General features: G+C 38.3%; 1 protein-coding gene across 3 annotated transcripts in view; it reads left to right on the top strand.

The window, feature by feature from the left end:
* Positions 1-16964, top strand: part of Nalcn (sodium leak channel, non-selective) — a 301887-nt gene that overhangs the window by 103167 nt on the left and 181756 nt on the right. For all 3 annotated transcript variants that reach the window (XM_006978781.3, XM_042285329.2, XM_015997513.3), the window contains exon 11: positions 12050-12181. In XM_006978781.3, coding sequence (XP_006978843.1) covers positions 12050-12181 — 132 coding nt within the window. The remainder of the gene's footprint in view (positions 1-12049; positions 12182-16964) is intronic.

Below are 16964 nucleotides of genomic sequence, written 5' to 3'. Positions count from 1 at the left end.
TTTGGGCATCACTCAAGCCTTTATTCTCTTTAAGTTCATTATTTCTTTGTGTCTTCTTTCAATTCCTTGAATTTTTAAAGAAATTTATGATTGTTCTTTTACACTTTGTGTCCTAGGATTTATTAAGGTAATTCTCATGGGAGAAAACTTTTATAGGATTGGTTGGCTTTGGGAGTTGTGGAGGATACTGCCTTGAACTTTCATGTTGTCTGCATTTTTGCAATGACATCTGTGCATGTGGTCTTCTTTTGTTCTATGTTTGATGCAGACAGAGTAGATTGTGGAAAAACACAGAATGTGTAGGCTGTGTTAGTCATAAATGGTGAATATTACTTAAGTAGAATGAAGTAAGTTATAGGGAGCTGGGATCATATGCAGAATGTGTGTCCTGATTCAATCCTAGAGTTTGGAGGTAGATCTGAGAGGGTTGAGGGTGTTTCATGGAAGGAGGGATCAGTTGAACTCACCAAGTCAGGCCCTGAGGTAACATGTGCAGGACTTGGCTATGTGGAGATGTTGAATTTGGCACATGAGAGGTCTGGGAGTGGACAGAGCATATCCTGGCTGAAGCCTGCTGGTAGGGGAAAGCAAGGATGGCCAAATGGAATACTTGATATAGGGTGTGGGCTAAACCTTGGGTTTGAGAAGCGTGTTTGGAGGTTAGAGAATTAGGCAGACTTGCCTGGCTAGGCTCTGATGAAAGGTGTACAGGACCTGTTTAGACGGAGAGACTGGAATATCGCTCAGGGGACCTGTAGATTGGAGCAGGCAGACCAATGGCATCACACAGCAGTAAATTTCTTCCCTTCTGAATATACCAGTTAATGCAACCATCTTTTTATACATTTGTTGGCCACTTATGAATTTTTGCAGATTCATAAGCAATCTTCAGATTGCTAACATGTCACTTGTCCACTTATTACAAATGATTTTCAGAAATCCCATATATTTCTAAAGGATATGTCAATACAAAGCAATAAAAATTCAAATTTAGAGACAAATCCAAAGTGTGGATACTAGATTCATGGATGTAAACTGCACATTCTCCTGCTGTGAGATATTTATACACTGTGTGAAGATTGCTGCTGTGATTTGTATAATAAAAGCTGAATGGCTAATAGCTAGACAGAAGAGATAGGTGGGACTTCCAGAAAGAGAAAGATCTCTGGGAAGAGGAAAGACAGAGTTGCCAGCCAGTGTGGAGGAAGGAAGATGAGCAGTACAAATAGATGAGGTGTTGAGCCACCCAACAGAATGTAGACTGTAGAATATGGGTTAATTTAAGTTATAAGAACTAGTTAGGAACAGTTCTAAGAAAAAGCTGAGCTTTCATAATTAATAATGTCTCTGTGTTGTTATTTGTGAGCTGGCAGCCCAAAGAAAAAATTTGTCTACACTCTTCTGTTATTTAGGCAGTGAGGGAAGTCTCCCATGCAGTATTATGAAACGATTTAGAAAGTTTCTTGAATGTATGCTTAAGTGTGGATCTCAGAAAATTGAAGAGTTATAATTGACTCTTTTAGCATCAACCCCACCATTAGGTAGCCATTTAAGTGCTGCTTTTTTTCTAAGAGTGAGGGGGTCACTATAATGCATGGTGAATAGAATCAAATTAAATGGGAAAGTCATTCCTCAGCTGCTGCTGTGACAAGCCATCCCCCTGCCTCTCAGGTAGGAGTTTTCATCCTTGTCAATTTGACAGATGTGGCTACATTCTTGGCACTCTCTTCCAACACATGCATAACCAGTGGTCTATTATCAGTAAAGAATATCTGACAGGAAAATGAAGGTATGCATGAGACATGGAGTACTCCCACTCAATTTCTCTCTGGTAACATCCCATGTTGTTCCCTCTTCTGCAAGGAAAGGAGGTAAAAGGCTTTTTTCCGATAAATAGGTCAAATTATGACAAGATTATTACGGTAGTGTTTTAATGCATGTTGAGAAATTTCCCATTGAAGGTGAAGATTGAGAAGGGGTGAACAGTGTGATACATGTATTTTGAATGATGGAGTGACAGCCTAGATAGTTCTTATAATATCTATTTTCTTAATGAACCATCCCATAGCTGATAGATAATTTTAGAATTGGTGGTGCCTGTGAGAAGTTAAGCTTATTTTTTCAGCTAGTATTCTCTGTCCTCCTGGACCAGTGTGAGAAGATAAAAAGGTCTAGCTAAGACAATGAATCCAAGGACCACTTGGGACAACTTTCCAAAGCTTTTTTTTTTCAGTTTCCTTATCTGAGAAACAGGAATAATAAGATCCTTCTATACGTAAGTATCAGGATTGATGCTCCTCAAATTCCCAGCATAGGCTGTGGGAGATAGTTGGTCACTCAACCTGGAGAAAATACCATCCTTGTCCTGAGCACATTCACAGCCTCACTCACCACTTAAGGGTCAATGCTTACTTCTAGGAAGTTAGTTCCTATACATCCCATGGTCAACCTACTCAGCCTCCAGGCTCAGCCATTTTCCCACCCTCAACTCCCAACCCTAGGGCTTGAAAGCCTGTTTCTTAGTCCTTGTTTCTAAATCCATTTGTATGTTTATTCCAGTTTGTAGATTAAAAAATATATTGCCTTGACACAGGTTTACATTATGTAGTGACTAAATACAGCTACTTAATATGTATACTTATATACACATACATAGGCACGATGACATGCTCCATTTCTTATATCAGAGCTAAATTAATAGGCTTAGAGGAAAACTTGAGGAGAGGAACCAAATAATAGTGTTTGAGTGTCTTTCTTCTGTTATTCTTTCTTCTGTTATTCTTTTTTCTAGCATGAGAGAAAGATATGGTAAAAATTCTAATGTTCTGATCATTATTATTAGCATATTAACAAGGTCAACATCAAATCTTGGCTTACAAGCCAAGATTTTACATTCTACTTCCTGATTTTTTTTTCAAATGTCAATAATGAATTCATGTAGGGACACTGAGTTCTTAATCCTTAAATTATAGTTGAACTAATTGGAAGTGTTTGGTACAGATCTTCATTTATTTCTCCTTTTTCCTACTAATCCATAAATTTGTGGCCACAAAGTGTGAGGAAACAGGGGCATATTAAGCACTGTTCAGTAATATGGTTCAAAGTGTGAATGTCCATTATGACATTGTATTCTGGAAAACACATGCTGTCCTAAATTAAAGCCTTTGTAAGCAATATAGACCATAGCTAAAATCAATTCAGGACAGATGATTTCTTAAGTTTTAGGAAATGGCCTATTTTAAGTGTCACTTGCTTTTACCAATGCAGTGCAGATGAGTGTGGTCTTCATTACAGTCTCACAGTGTCCCAAAGTATCTTCTATGGGTCTCTAGTGCTGAGCAAGGCATTGTATTAATGTGAGTGCTGTGGTATTGTGGGTCATGATGAGTCTCTGAATAGAAAAAGCAGAACTTTATGTATGTGGTTAGGCCTTGGATAATGAGGTTGAATACCTTTAGGACACCCATAAATTCTCTTCCCTTCCCCAAGGATCAATATTCATTATTAGATCATTAATTTTCAAATACCTAGATCAGATCAATGATCCATGAAAGTACCAGAATGCCTGGGATAGCCTGGTGGTTAGCAATTAAGTGAAACTGACTGGTTTAAGACATGCTGGTTTATAAAGAAAGTACTAATTTTTGTTTGTGAATCTATGACTTGCCTGAAAAGTTCTGGCAGTCCATGCCAAATCTCATCTAATAGCTTGGGCATCTATGATCAGATACTCTTCAGCTCATATTTATGCTCTGGGCTTTGCTGACTGACAATGGAGTGAAGAGGACGTTAGAATCCATTGCTAGGTCAGCATGTCAGTGTGGTGGCACAGGCACCCTAGAGTAAGGAGAGTAAATCCTAACAAACAAGTATTTCCCAATTCTCTGCTCATGATTCCTCTGTTATTATAAACTAACCAGAGAAAATCACATGAATGGATTGAGAATTGCTGTAGAAGATACTGCCAAGGGAATGGACACGTGGGGTGAGTTCAGTGAGAGGCCACCACACTTTTCCACATAGACTAAAAGAAACATTAAAATCACTAGCTAAGAATAACATTCAACCCAGATTAGCAACTTTCCCCATCCTAGCACACATGAGTTTCTTCTTCTTCTTCTTCTTCTTCTTCTTCTTCTTCTTCTTCTTCTTCTTCTTCTTCTTCTTCTTCTTCTTCTTCTCCTTCTCCTCCTCCTCCTCCTCCTCCTTCTTCTTCGATTTTTCGAGACAGGGTTTCTCTGTGGAGTTTCTTCTTAATAAAATCTAACTTGTGTTGTAGGATCAGGAGCTGATGGCTGAAGTCTATTGATGATAATAGTATGACTACCAATATGTGATTTAATGACATAACAGTGGAAAACTTACTGCTACTGGACAAGAGATTAAAGGGTCTTATGAGAGTCTTCTTCCTGCAATTTGAATTCCAGATGTTCACTTTTACCTAAGAAAAGAGCAAGCATGGCCTTTGGAAGGATATTCATGGTTTCATGGACTCCTAGTACCCTTGCACAGAGTTATTTGTGGAGCCCTTTCTGTCTTTCCTCTCTAAGGACAGATGATGCCGAAAGACACAGTCTAGAAGAACATCCACTGATCTGTTTTCAGTGTTGATATAAACATATTACCTACCTAACAAAAATTATTTTAATTGGGTGGAACCATTTTGTATATCAATTATAGAAGCATTGACATGCAGATGTCTTCTCAATAAGGACTTGTGAGTGGGAGATTTATTTTAGGTTTTGTGAAGTTGCTCATCGTTATGTTCTATTTCTTAGGCTCACAGATCATATGCAAGATGGTTTTTGAAAAATTTATCTTATAAATGCATTGTTCACTAAATTATTTATTTTGAAATCCAAATGAAATTCAAAATTTGGTATCCAAATGATGCAATGTTCAGTAGGTGGAACTTTATTTTTAACTAAGGTAGTATATTTTGTTCACTCAAAAAGCAAATGAAAGATTAACTTCTGAACTGTGGTATTCATTATTGTATCATAATTTATATGCCTTGTGTACTCTAAGGCCACAAGTGTTCTATTTTGGATATTCTATCTACAGAATCTTAAGGCTCTCAAAGGTACAACTTCATATAAAAATATTAGCTGAAAAATTAATAGAAGCAGGTCCCACAAAATACTTACATATAAACTACCCAAAACAAAATCACTTTAGACATTTTTAAAATGAATGAATCTTCATAGTCTGTCTCAAGATTTGTTATTTCTTTTAATTAATCCCTCATGTTTTATCTCTCTTACCTTCTTCCATAAGCAACTGATCATATCTCTATTTTTTAAAGCCCTCCAGTTTTCCAATACAATATTCAAGATGACTACTAGGCTACACACTACATTAAATAGTCCTGTTTACATTTATATTTCAAACAAATATGTAAATATTACAACATGCATTTCCTAGAAGAGAAAATGTCATAAAGAGCAAATGTTGTCAAGTCAGGCACAGAGCTCAACCAGTCTTCAACATTCCATTATATCATAATGATCTTACATCCTTCTGTACAGAACAAACTGTCTTAAGGTTTCAAACACAAGCTTCATGTACTTCTGCCTTCTATTCCCAGACAAACCCTCAGTAAGGATAATACTTCACATCTATTTTAGCATCCAGAGCCATGTCAAGGGCTTCTTGACTGCTCAAAAGAAGGTAGAAGAACATCTGCTTTGTTCCCAAAACATTTGGGAATGCTTTCCAACTTGATGTGATTGGAACACTACTTATCCTTTCTAAGAAATCTGTTTCTTCCTGATGAAGGGGGATGACATGAACACCAAATACTTGAGACTATTGAAGACCAAATGGTGTCATTACATCAGTATGCAGTGTACTTGAAATGAAGCTTGGCACAGACCAAGCACTCTAGTACAGATTGCCTCATCTCATGATATAATTTCTTGTTAATAGTGATTTTAATTGAACAAGGACCTCAGTCCCCATGTGGCTTCACTTACAGTCTAGGGACTCAAAAGTAGTGTTTTTCTCTCTCTTTCCTTTTTGCATGAACACAGGCTCCATGCATGCTAGTTAGACAGGCGCTTAACCATTGAGCTACATCCTCATCCCTCAAACTAGTATAAAAGTGATATTTCTTGTTCTTGGCCTTTGCACCATTGCTTCACACTCATTTTCTCATGGCACTTCCTAGTACAAAGCAAGATTAAAGAGATAGTTACTATAATGTTTGCATTTGAAGCAACAGTATTTACAGCATCCTACTGATGAATCACCCTGTGTGGAGACCATAGTTCAAGTATCACTTCACAGTACTGGGCAGGTGTGTTCAATCGTTTCCCTAGAAGATAATTTGAGCTGATGTCCATCAGAATCATAGACAGTGCTATATGGTTTCCTATTACAACTGAAGCAAATGTCCACAAACTTAGTTACTTAAACAAAACAAATTTATCATGTGCAGCAAGTCAGAAGTCAAAATTCATTTTCATTGGAGAAAAATATGAGATGTTAGTGAGACTAAATTATTTTTGGAAACTAATCAAATGCTATTCCTTTTTCTTTTCTAGCTCTTGACACTACCCTATCCCCTGCCATTTTTAAAGAGTCAGTAACTGTGGCTTCAAAAAGCCCCCTCATGGTGCAAACTCTTTTGTCTAACTGGTTCTTTGCCTTGGAATTGCATGGGAAGGAATTGCCATCCATTTGGGGCTCTAGTGATCCTAATATAACAATGATATTCATCCAGTCTTTGACAGATTCTACTTCAATCATTGTAAGCTTCTAGAATCAAGAAGTTTAGCCGGGCGGTGGTGGCGCATGCCTTTAATACCAGCACTTGGGAGGCAGAGGCAGGAGGATCTCTGTGAGTTCGAGGCCAGCCTGGGCTACCAAGTGAGTTCCAGGAAAAGCGCAAAGCTACATAGAGAAACCCTGTGTCGAAAAACCAAAAAAAAAAAAAAAAGAAGAAGAAGAAGTTTGAAGAATCTGATAATTTTTATAGGACACCCAGTTTATCCTATCAATCAATGAGGATTATCTACAGCACTTATTCTTTAACTTAAACATGACACAGGAAACCACCCAGGGACCTTGTTAAAGTTACAGATTTGAATTCTTTGTGGAGGGGAAGAGGCCATAGTTCTTGCATTTCTAAGCACCTACAAGGGTGCAGCTGACCCAGAGACCTTTTGAGTTCAAAGTCTCCGGTGTTTCTAACAGATTTTTATGCTTTGGCAAAGATTCTATTATAGTTTCTTCACACCTTGGTAATTGAAATTGCCGTTTATACAAATAAGTGGATTTTGGAGCAAAGAAAAACTAAAAGTTATTCTGATGGTTTTTCAAAGCACTTTAAAATGTGATTCTATTTTTATTTTTATTTATGTCTGTGTATGTATGTCTATGTGAGTAGGTGCATATACCCACTGAGACCAGAAGATGGTGTCAGAATTCCTGGAGCTGGAATTATAGGAGATTGTGAGATGCCCTATGTGGGTAGTAGGAACAGAACTTGGATCATCTAGAAGAGCAACAACCATTCTTAAACACTGAACCATCTCTTCTGTCTCTTGATTTTAAAAAAAGTGAACTAAAATGACATTTTAAATGAAGGAACTTAAAAAAGTGTGAATACAGATGTTCTTATACTACATATAAAAATACATCACATATATACATACATTTAAATTTGTGCATGTGGGTGTTCATGGACAAGTATGTGTGTGCATGTCTCTATATAGATAAATAGATGATAGGTAGAACCTAGATTTATGTTAAGTGATAGAACTGTGGAAACCTCAAGTTTCATAGTGTTTTGTGACACCTCTTCAACTTCAACAATTTTCTTTCTGTTAATTTGCATAAGAAAGTAAAAATTGAAGGTGCAGACTTAGACTTCTGCAAATGCAAGAAGGAATGCAGATGAGATATTATCAGCCATTTTGCATCATGGAAGCTGAGGACAGTTTCTTAACACTGGTTGATTGAATTCAGTTCCAGTGGCTTCTGCCACCAGCTTTCATATTAAAGCTGGAGTTACTGGTCTTAATATTTAAATTTGGCTCCTACACATACTTATCATATTCTTTCTTATTTAATGTTTGAAAGTTATTACTTTGGAGCAAGTCAACTAAGGCACAGTGATTATAGCATATCAAACTCCATTGTAAGTGATTATTTTAATAACTCTGTACCAACAAAGATACATAGACATTCAGACAAAAAAAATAACCTAATTATAATGACAGCACCAAAGCCAAGCTGTGACAGTTACAAAACCAATTTCAAAGTTTTCTGACAGCCATGGCTGAAAGCTTTGTTCGGACTTTTCTGTAATAATAGTTTACTTAAGACCTAAATCCATAGTGAAGGAAAACAGAAAGAAAAAGTTGTGGCTTTTCTGTCATGCTAATAAAATAGAAATCAGTTGATATGTTTTTAATAGAACATTATGCTGAAAAGAGTATAGAAAGGAAATAATGGGCGTGGAATTTAACTCTAACAATGCAAAGAAAGAGAAAGTAACAATGCAAGTTCTAACAAGAATAGAAACTTGACAACTGATTTACTTATCTGTGTTATAAAGATCAGTAGTTTTTGCAAGTAAATTGATGGCCATACAAACAGGTTGATTGGCAGTTCTGGAATTTAATTTTTGTATTACCAATGAAATAAAGTCAAAGAGAAATGGTTATAAAAATGTTTCAATCCCCAGGAAGGACATGAAGCTTCGTGGGAAATCTGCTTTTCCCTTGGTTCAGATATCTCTAGTTATTAGGTTTTCATCATTTTGGTTTATCTCCCTTGGTTCTGGGGTCAAAGATGTTCAATATAATTAATTCTTTGCCCCTGTGTGACTAATTTCTCATTCCTAACAGAAACGTATCTGGTTCGTGAAATGGCAATTGTTTGTACTAGAGGTCTTTGAATAACACATCTTAACAGATGTTGATTTATTTTAAAATGATAATATATGGTGATATTTCATTTGTGCTGAAATGTGGTTTTATTTGTATGTTAATAAATAAAGTTGCCTGGGGATCAGAGCTAATAGCAAGCCATAGCAGAAACCGGGCAGTGGTGGCGCACACCCTTAATCCGATCATATGGCAGGCAGAGTGTGTTCAAGAACATAGCCAGCTTGGAGACATACGCCTTTAATCTCAATACCAACCATAGACATATACAGACCTGGAGGTCTGTATAGACAGGCAGTGATGAGGAAGTCACGTGGTTGGGTTTACAACCAATGAGAAGGCAGAACAGAAAGTCAATAAAAAGACAGACACAAAGGAAGTAGGTCTCTTGCTCAAGGGAAGGACGCAGCGGCAGCAAGGGATAAGAAGATGGTTTTAGTCTCAGCTCTTAGCTACTGCTCTGACCTCTTGGGCTTTTAACTGCACTTGGCTCTGTGTTTCTTATTTAATAAGACCGTTACATCTACAATAATGTACGTTTTGAGCAGACACACTGTGTCCACTTTACTGAGGAGAAAATAAAGGTGCAGTGGCTTGTTAGGGATATAGCATCAGGAAGTGGTGGAGTCTCAAGCTCCAAACTACTTGGCTCCACCCCATTTTGCTAGAGAAGGCTGGGTAAGATGATGCTTTGGACATCTTTCAGGTACACTTTATCTTAGTCTCAACCTGAGCTTCATGTAGGCTCTTTTAGTTGCAATACTGAGCTCTTCAGTCAGATCATAGGGTAAGGGCAAACAGTGTCCATAGTATGGGGAAGAAACGCCTCAAGAAGAGATGTGACTGCCTTTCTATGTCCCGACTCAGAAAGGTTTTGATTTTTGGATGTTGGCAGAGCCTATGAAATCTTTTCTCTGAAGCCTTACTCCACACCTGCCTCCACTTTGTGCTTTACATCAGCTTATCTGCCATGCGACTGATCTCCATGTCTAAATTAAATTGCATGGTTCTCTCTCCATGCCTCATTCAAATTCATATTCTCTCTCTTCCTCTATCTTTCTCCCACTCACTCTCTCCTACTTATGAATCTATAATAAATTTCTCTCTAAAACTCAAAAAACAAGAAAAGACCATGTGGTGGCATTGGTCCTGAGCAGTTGGCTCTCCGTGTCCAGAGCCTTCACCCTCTGTTTTCTCCACTTAGATAATTTCTTCCCGACAAGGGAGTAAAATCACAGAATGGACTTCAAATAGATTTAATGGCAGAGCTCAGTTCTGATGCATTCTTTCTGTGTGGTTTTGAACAAACAACCTAAACTCTCTGAACTCTGTATAATGCATGTCATATATATCCTACTGTTTTGAGCTGAGGTATTAACAGATACAACATGAATAACAGATACATAAATTACTTGGCACACAGTAAGCATTTAATATGTGGCAGCTACCATAATACTTGTTTTTAATGCTTAGTTAACTCCACTCCAGCATAGGCAACGGACTTGGACCAGATTTAATTCCCAATCCTGAGTCTAGCCTCAATTCTTATGTGACAGTGAAGAAAATTGTTTAACCTCTTACAGTCTCAGCTTTCTTATCCATCAAATTAGAATAACATCCTAGAATTAGCATGGATTTTAACTGAGTTAATCTATGTAAAATTCTAGAACAGCCCAAGACACATAATAAGCTTAACAGACAGTCATTATTCACTATAGGATTATTTTCAGAAATATTTATGGAAGCAATAATGGAAAATAAATCTTCTGTTTCTCCCTCTATCCAACTTTGTAACCATCTGCAAAATGTTTTTATTTTATTTTATTTTATAATACTATTCAGTTCTACATAATAGCCACAGATTCCCTTGTTCTCTCCCTTCCTGCCCCCCTCCCCTTCCCCCCAGCCCATCCCCCATTCCCACCTCCTCCAGATCAAGGTCTCCCTCGAGGACTGGGATTGACCTGATAGACTCAGTCCAGGAAGGTCCAGTCCCCTCCTCCCAGATTGAGCCAAGCGTCCCTGCATAAGTCCCAGGTTTCAAACAGCTAACTCATGCAACGAGCCCAGGACCTGGTACCACTGCCTAGATGCCTCCCAAACAGATCAAGCCAATCGACTGTCTCACCTATTAAGAGGGCCTGATCCAGTTGGGGGCCCTTCAACCTTTGGTTCATAGTTCATGTGTTTCCATTCATTTGGTTATTTGTCCCTGTGCTTTATCCAACCTTGGTCTCAACAATTCTCGCTCATATAAACCCTCCTCTTTCTCACTAATTAGACTCCCAGTGCTCCACACAGGGCCTAGCCGTGCATGTCTGCATCCAGATTCCTCAGTCCTTGGATGGGGTTTATGGCATGACTATTAGGGTGTTTGGCCATCCCATCACCAGAGTAGGTCAGTCCTGGCTGTCTCTCAACCATTGCCAGCAGTCTTTTGTGGGGGTATCTTTGTGGATTTCTGTGGGCCTCTTTAGCTCTTTGTTTCTTCCTTTTCTCATGTGGTCTTCATTTACCATGGTCTCCTATTCCTTGTTCTCCCTCTCTTTTCTTGATCCAGCTAGGATCTCCCACTCTCTTTCCCTCAACCCTCGCCCTTCATTGCTCCCACTCATGTCCAGGCTGTTCATGTAGATCTCATCCATTTCTCTGTGTCTTTCTTGGGGTCCCATTTTCCAGGTAGCCTCACTGGTGATGTGAGTAGCAATCCAGTCATCCTTGTTCCACATATAGCATCCTCCTATGAGTGAGTGCAAAATGTTTTTATTTTCTCACTTGATACCAAATGGTCATGCTTGTTTTTCAGGGTAACCATTTGGAAACTAGTTTTTCATATAGTCAGAACTCAGGGTCAAAACAACCTATTGTACAAAATTCAAGTATATATAAGTTCAATTAAATATATTTTCCATTTCTAACTGAAGATTTCTGAAACTATGTTCCTATACATCTTTAACTCACTAAAAGAAATGGCTTCCTTTGATCCCAATATTGAGCAAGAAAGACATTGATCAGTGGTCTTTGAAAAGCTGTTTTTCTCTGCCATATTGTCCCATAGACCTGTTGTCCTTCAAAACATATCAGCATTCACATGGCAGTTAATGGTGAGGTTCGTGTCTTCATGAAGAGTTTACCTATCCATTTTGCCTCCTCAGAAAATGATGCGGTCATCTGTTTTCCACATGTTTATCCTGAGCATGGTGACTGTGGATGTGATAGTTGCAGCCAGCAACTACTACAAGGGAGAGAACTTCAGAAGGCAGTATGATGAATTCTATCTTGCGGAGGTAAGTCACTGGAGGGGTGTGCAGCAGTGCTCAAGGTAGGAGAGTCTCATAGAAGGCCTTTTGAAAATTAACTCAATTACTTGGCGGCCTCCTAAGCTGACTAATCATCTGCCTCTTAAGCGATTCCTCTGGTCACTGTGTTGTTTGACTCATTTCCTGTCACCGTGAGCCTGGGCAGTCTTCCCCACAGCAGTCATGTTGCCACAGTAACCTTTTTTTTCCCTTCGAAGTCTTACTCTAGATCTTTCTGTTTTCCTACCAACCCCTCATTTTCTCTCCCTTTTTCATGCTGTGGTAATGTGCTTCTCCTTCTGTAAGTGATGCCATGTTCAGAAGCTCAGAAACAGACTAGTCAGCTCAACAAAGCAGGGGCAATAGGGGGAGGAAAGGCTGGAAGTAAACTGAAAGTGCCAGTACAATAATCGCTACACCAGAGGTTAAGGGGTTAACACCTGGGCTAAGGATGCCAAATCACACAGAAGATGAATGTTAAAGTGATGGATACACTAATTGCCCTGATTTGGTCATTACACATCTGTACATGCACCACATCAAATTAACCTGAAGTCATTAGCTTGTGCAGCAAGTGCTTCCCAATGTGGCATCTTGCTAGACCTAATTCTTAATTTTTTAAATTAATCAATTAATTAATTTTTCCCAGCCTGATCACAGTTTCCTCACCCCCACTCCCCTACCCCCAGTCCCTCACCCCATCTACTTCCTGCCCTTTCCCTTCAGAAAAGTACAAGCCTTTCACGTACTTATCAAGCTGCAGCAAGACTAAGCACCTCTTCTCCTCTTAAGGCTGGAGGAGGCAATCTGGTAGGAGGAAAGGGTCCCAAGAGCAGGCAACAGAGTCAGAGATAGCCCCTACTCCCTCAGCCAGGAGTGCCACAAGAAGACAAAGCCACACAACAGCAACACATGTACAAAGGGCACAGGTCCCATGCAAGTTCTCTGGTAAGTGGTTCAGTCTCTGTGAGACCCCAGGAGCCCAAGTGAGTTGAGTCTGTATATTTTTCCATGGTGTCCTTGGCCCTCTGGCTCCCACAATGCTTCCTCCCCCTCTTTCACAGGATTTCCCAAGGCTGCCTAATGTTTGGCTATGGGTCTTGGCATGATTCCATCAGTTGCCTGGTGAAGCCTCTCTCATGACAATTGGGCTAGGCAATGATCTGGGGTCCCTATAATCAACCTAGCCTCTGGTAAAGGAGCTGAAGGTCTAATTCTTAAATAGTTTTAATCATTGTCAAGACCACTGTTTTTAATCATTCTGAAAGCAAATATCATAATTCCATATATTTATGGAAAAATTGATTGACATATAGAAAGCCATTCATCGTATAAAGGAGATATATAAATTTAACAGTACTACACTTCAAGAAATCCCATATATGAATAAAACAAACTTAAAACCAGAAAACCATTACAAAAACATTTTCAGAGAGAAAACAATTTGTTCTGTAATTGAGTTCTTTTAGTTACTCAAAACTCACCCAACACATTAAAAATAGAAAGGGTTGGTAAAAATTCAGACCACACACACATAAACTTTTCTGTAAAAGAATCAATCACATGCATATATTAATATAAACATCTATGTGGATGTCAAGAAACTTCTATGGAGTCATTTATAAATCCCATCCTCCTTGGTGGAGCTCTATTTCCTGTAACAAAATCCACTTAATCCTAAACTTTGACTGCCTAGGAACAGCTGTGATATGGCATTGATCTAATCAGGCTACATGGTACTTATAGGTAGCAAGAAAAACAGATGGTAAACAATAACAGTGGAGAAAGAATGGAGAGCCTTATGAGGAAATTATATCTAAATCAATACCAAAAGGGCAATAATTTTGCTACAACGAAAGCAAAGAAGTAGAAATGGGCTGACAAGGTGGTTCAGTTGCTAAAGGTACTTCCATCCAAGCCTGATGACCTGACTTCAGTCTTCAATCCACATGTTGAAAAGCAGACAATCAATACAGGCTATACTCACATATGTCATTGCACAATTTTGCACATATACAGATATATTCAGTCATATAGATGCACAATCAAAATGAGTAAATGAATGTAAACATTTTTATAGCATAAACAAAAACATAGACTGATAGTGATGTTTGAAAATAAAGTTTTAACATAGAGACAGCATGTGGATGTGAGAGGTGGGTCCTCACTAATTTCTGCTTCTCTTACATAGTGAGAAATGGATGCACATCCGAGAAAATGACACAATGAAATAGGAAGTTTAAGTAAAACAGGGAAATTAAGCCAAACATACTACTACTACTAACTGTGGTGGTATTTTATTTGTGCTGAAATGTGGTTATATTTTATTCATATGTTAATAAATAAAATATGCCTGGAGATCAAGGGGGAAAAGGCCAGCCATTTTTAAGTAAACATAGAAGTCAGGCAGTGGTAGCACATGCCCTTAATCTGATCATGTGGCAGGTAGGGTCTCTGTGTGTTCAAGGACACACTAGAGAATAGAGCCAAGTGTGGTGACACACGCCTTTAATCCCAGTACCGACCATAGAGACCTGGAGGTCTTTACAGGCAGGCAGTGACAAGGAAGTGAGGTAGCTGGGCTAAGGCAATAAAAGCACAGGTAGACAGGAAGTAGCTCACTTTAGGTAGCTGCAGAGCTGGAGAGGTAAGGTTGGTGGCTATGACTATTTCCCTGATTTCTAAGGCTTTCACCCCTATATTTGGCTCTGTGTTTTTTATTTAATAAGGCTGTTTAGAAATTCGTCTACAATTTGCACCCAACATGGGGCACGAACCCCCCAACTCTGGGATTAAAAGTCTCATGCTCTACCGACTGAGCTAGCATAATGAGACCGTTTAGAAATTTGTCTACAAATAATAATAAAATAATAATAATAATAATAATAATAATAATAATAAAATGATAATAATGACAATTCAAATATAATGTTAAAGATCCAACCAAATTTTCACAGTATGGACTTAACAGTGACATCAATGTGAAAAATAATAATTGTCCTGGGTCTTACATAAGAAAGGAGAAAGGCAAGATTGAAACTGACCCAGCTTTAGAGCTTTATTTATTTGGAGCAGGAGAACAGAGAGACAAAGGGATGAGGAGATAGGAGTGACTCACAAAGAAGATGAAATGAAGGCCAGGTAGCCTAGGTTGGCTATGGAAACAGATGAAAATGGAGATGAATTAAGGGGAAAAAGAAAACATTCAAGATCTCTATATGATCAAAATACATGTTTGGTTGAAGTGAGAGAAAATAAGAAAGTTATCATGGCCAGAAAAAAGAATCCAAGATTTCCAACTGTACCATGATTTTGGTAATAAAATATAAAACTTAGGGTGCTGTGTGGAGATGGGTGGCTTAAATATAAGAATGGGGTTGTGACAAGAGTGTAAGGAACCACTATAGCCTGAGAGTTGCTGACTGTCAAGTGGATATTGAAGAGTACTTCCAATTCTTAGACAGGACAGTGTGGTTTGGGCAAAGTCAAGGTGCATGAGTGGTTGATGGAGAGATGAGTAGAGAGTGTGTAGTCAGGGGTTGTTCTATCCTGATAGAATTCTATCAAGGGTTTTTAGGAGGAATGGATGGAACATCTTTTCCTTATTCATTTATTGTACTCTACAAACCATAGCAGCATGGACTCCTTATTCCACAAAAGGCATTGTGTAGTAGACTATTATGTAATATACTTGGGAGAGAAACAATGGAGGCAAAGACATGTGCAGGAGGCATAATCTACACATGGAACTGGATAAAGTGGAAGAAAATGTTTAAAATATAGGTAGAGATGGCATGCTTAGTAGGCCCTGTCATGTAGGTGAAACGAAAGGTTCCAGCTGCACAAAGGAGTTACATCAGAGGTTTAAGGAGCAATAACCAACATTCCAGAGAATAAACAGAGATGAGCATGGTGGTGGGATATTGCCATTCTCTCTAGGAGGACCAGTCTCTCCTGCCTGAGTGCTGATGTTAAAGACTGCATGGGCATCACTTCTGTGGCCTTCCCACAGTAGATGTTTGTTATACCGTGTCCTTTGGAATAAATAAAGTGGCCACATACCCTGGAAACACAGTAACTTGACTCCTTCAGGAAACTTTCCCTGATTTCTTCTTATACAAAGCCTACCTCTTTACTAGCCTGTGCTTAAGAATGTTAGATAGTCTTTCATTATACTATGAAAAATTGCAACAAAATATCAAAGAATTTCTATTGTGGAGTTCATTAATTGGTGCTTAATTGCTGGTAGAGTCTTGGGGCAGGTGATTACTCCTTGTTAATTTTGATAATTTTATTGATAATATTAAAAATAACAACCACAGAGCTAAGATGATATAGCAAAACCTGAAATATATACCTCCTACTTGTTATATATACCTACTACTGAAATATATACCTTCCCAAACCATTAACACAGATTTGATTTTAAAAACAAGCCTGGTGTTGAGGTAATTCCTCTGTATATAAGTACCCATTGCCAACCATATGACATTGAACATGTAAAAATGTTAGGAGCACAGACGGTGTATGAAGTGTTATTAAGCATCGAACACTAACATCAAGAACAATGAAAATGGTAGGAGGACAATTGAGGGTTTTATAAGCATATATTTATACCCAACTCAGCAAATTAATACATTATATAAATATACCTTTCTATATGTCTTTTTATTGTTTCTTAATAAAAAGATAGATAAGTAACTAAATAAACTTAATAAAACTAACAAACTCTTTGAAATCCTGGAAAGAAAAGGAATAAATAAGCTTGGCA

This window comes from Peromyscus maniculatus, chromosome 9 (assembly GCF_049852395.1).
Source record: "Peromyscus maniculatus bairdii isolate BWxNUB_F1_BW_parent chromosome 9, HU_Pman_BW_mat_3.1, whole genome shotgun sequence".
Lineage (NCBI taxonomy): Eukaryota > Metazoa > Chordata > Mammalia > Rodentia > Cricetidae > Peromyscus > Peromyscus maniculatus.
The sequence above is the reverse complement of the archived record's forward strand: the minus strand, read 5'-3'. Positions and strand labels throughout refer to the sequence as shown.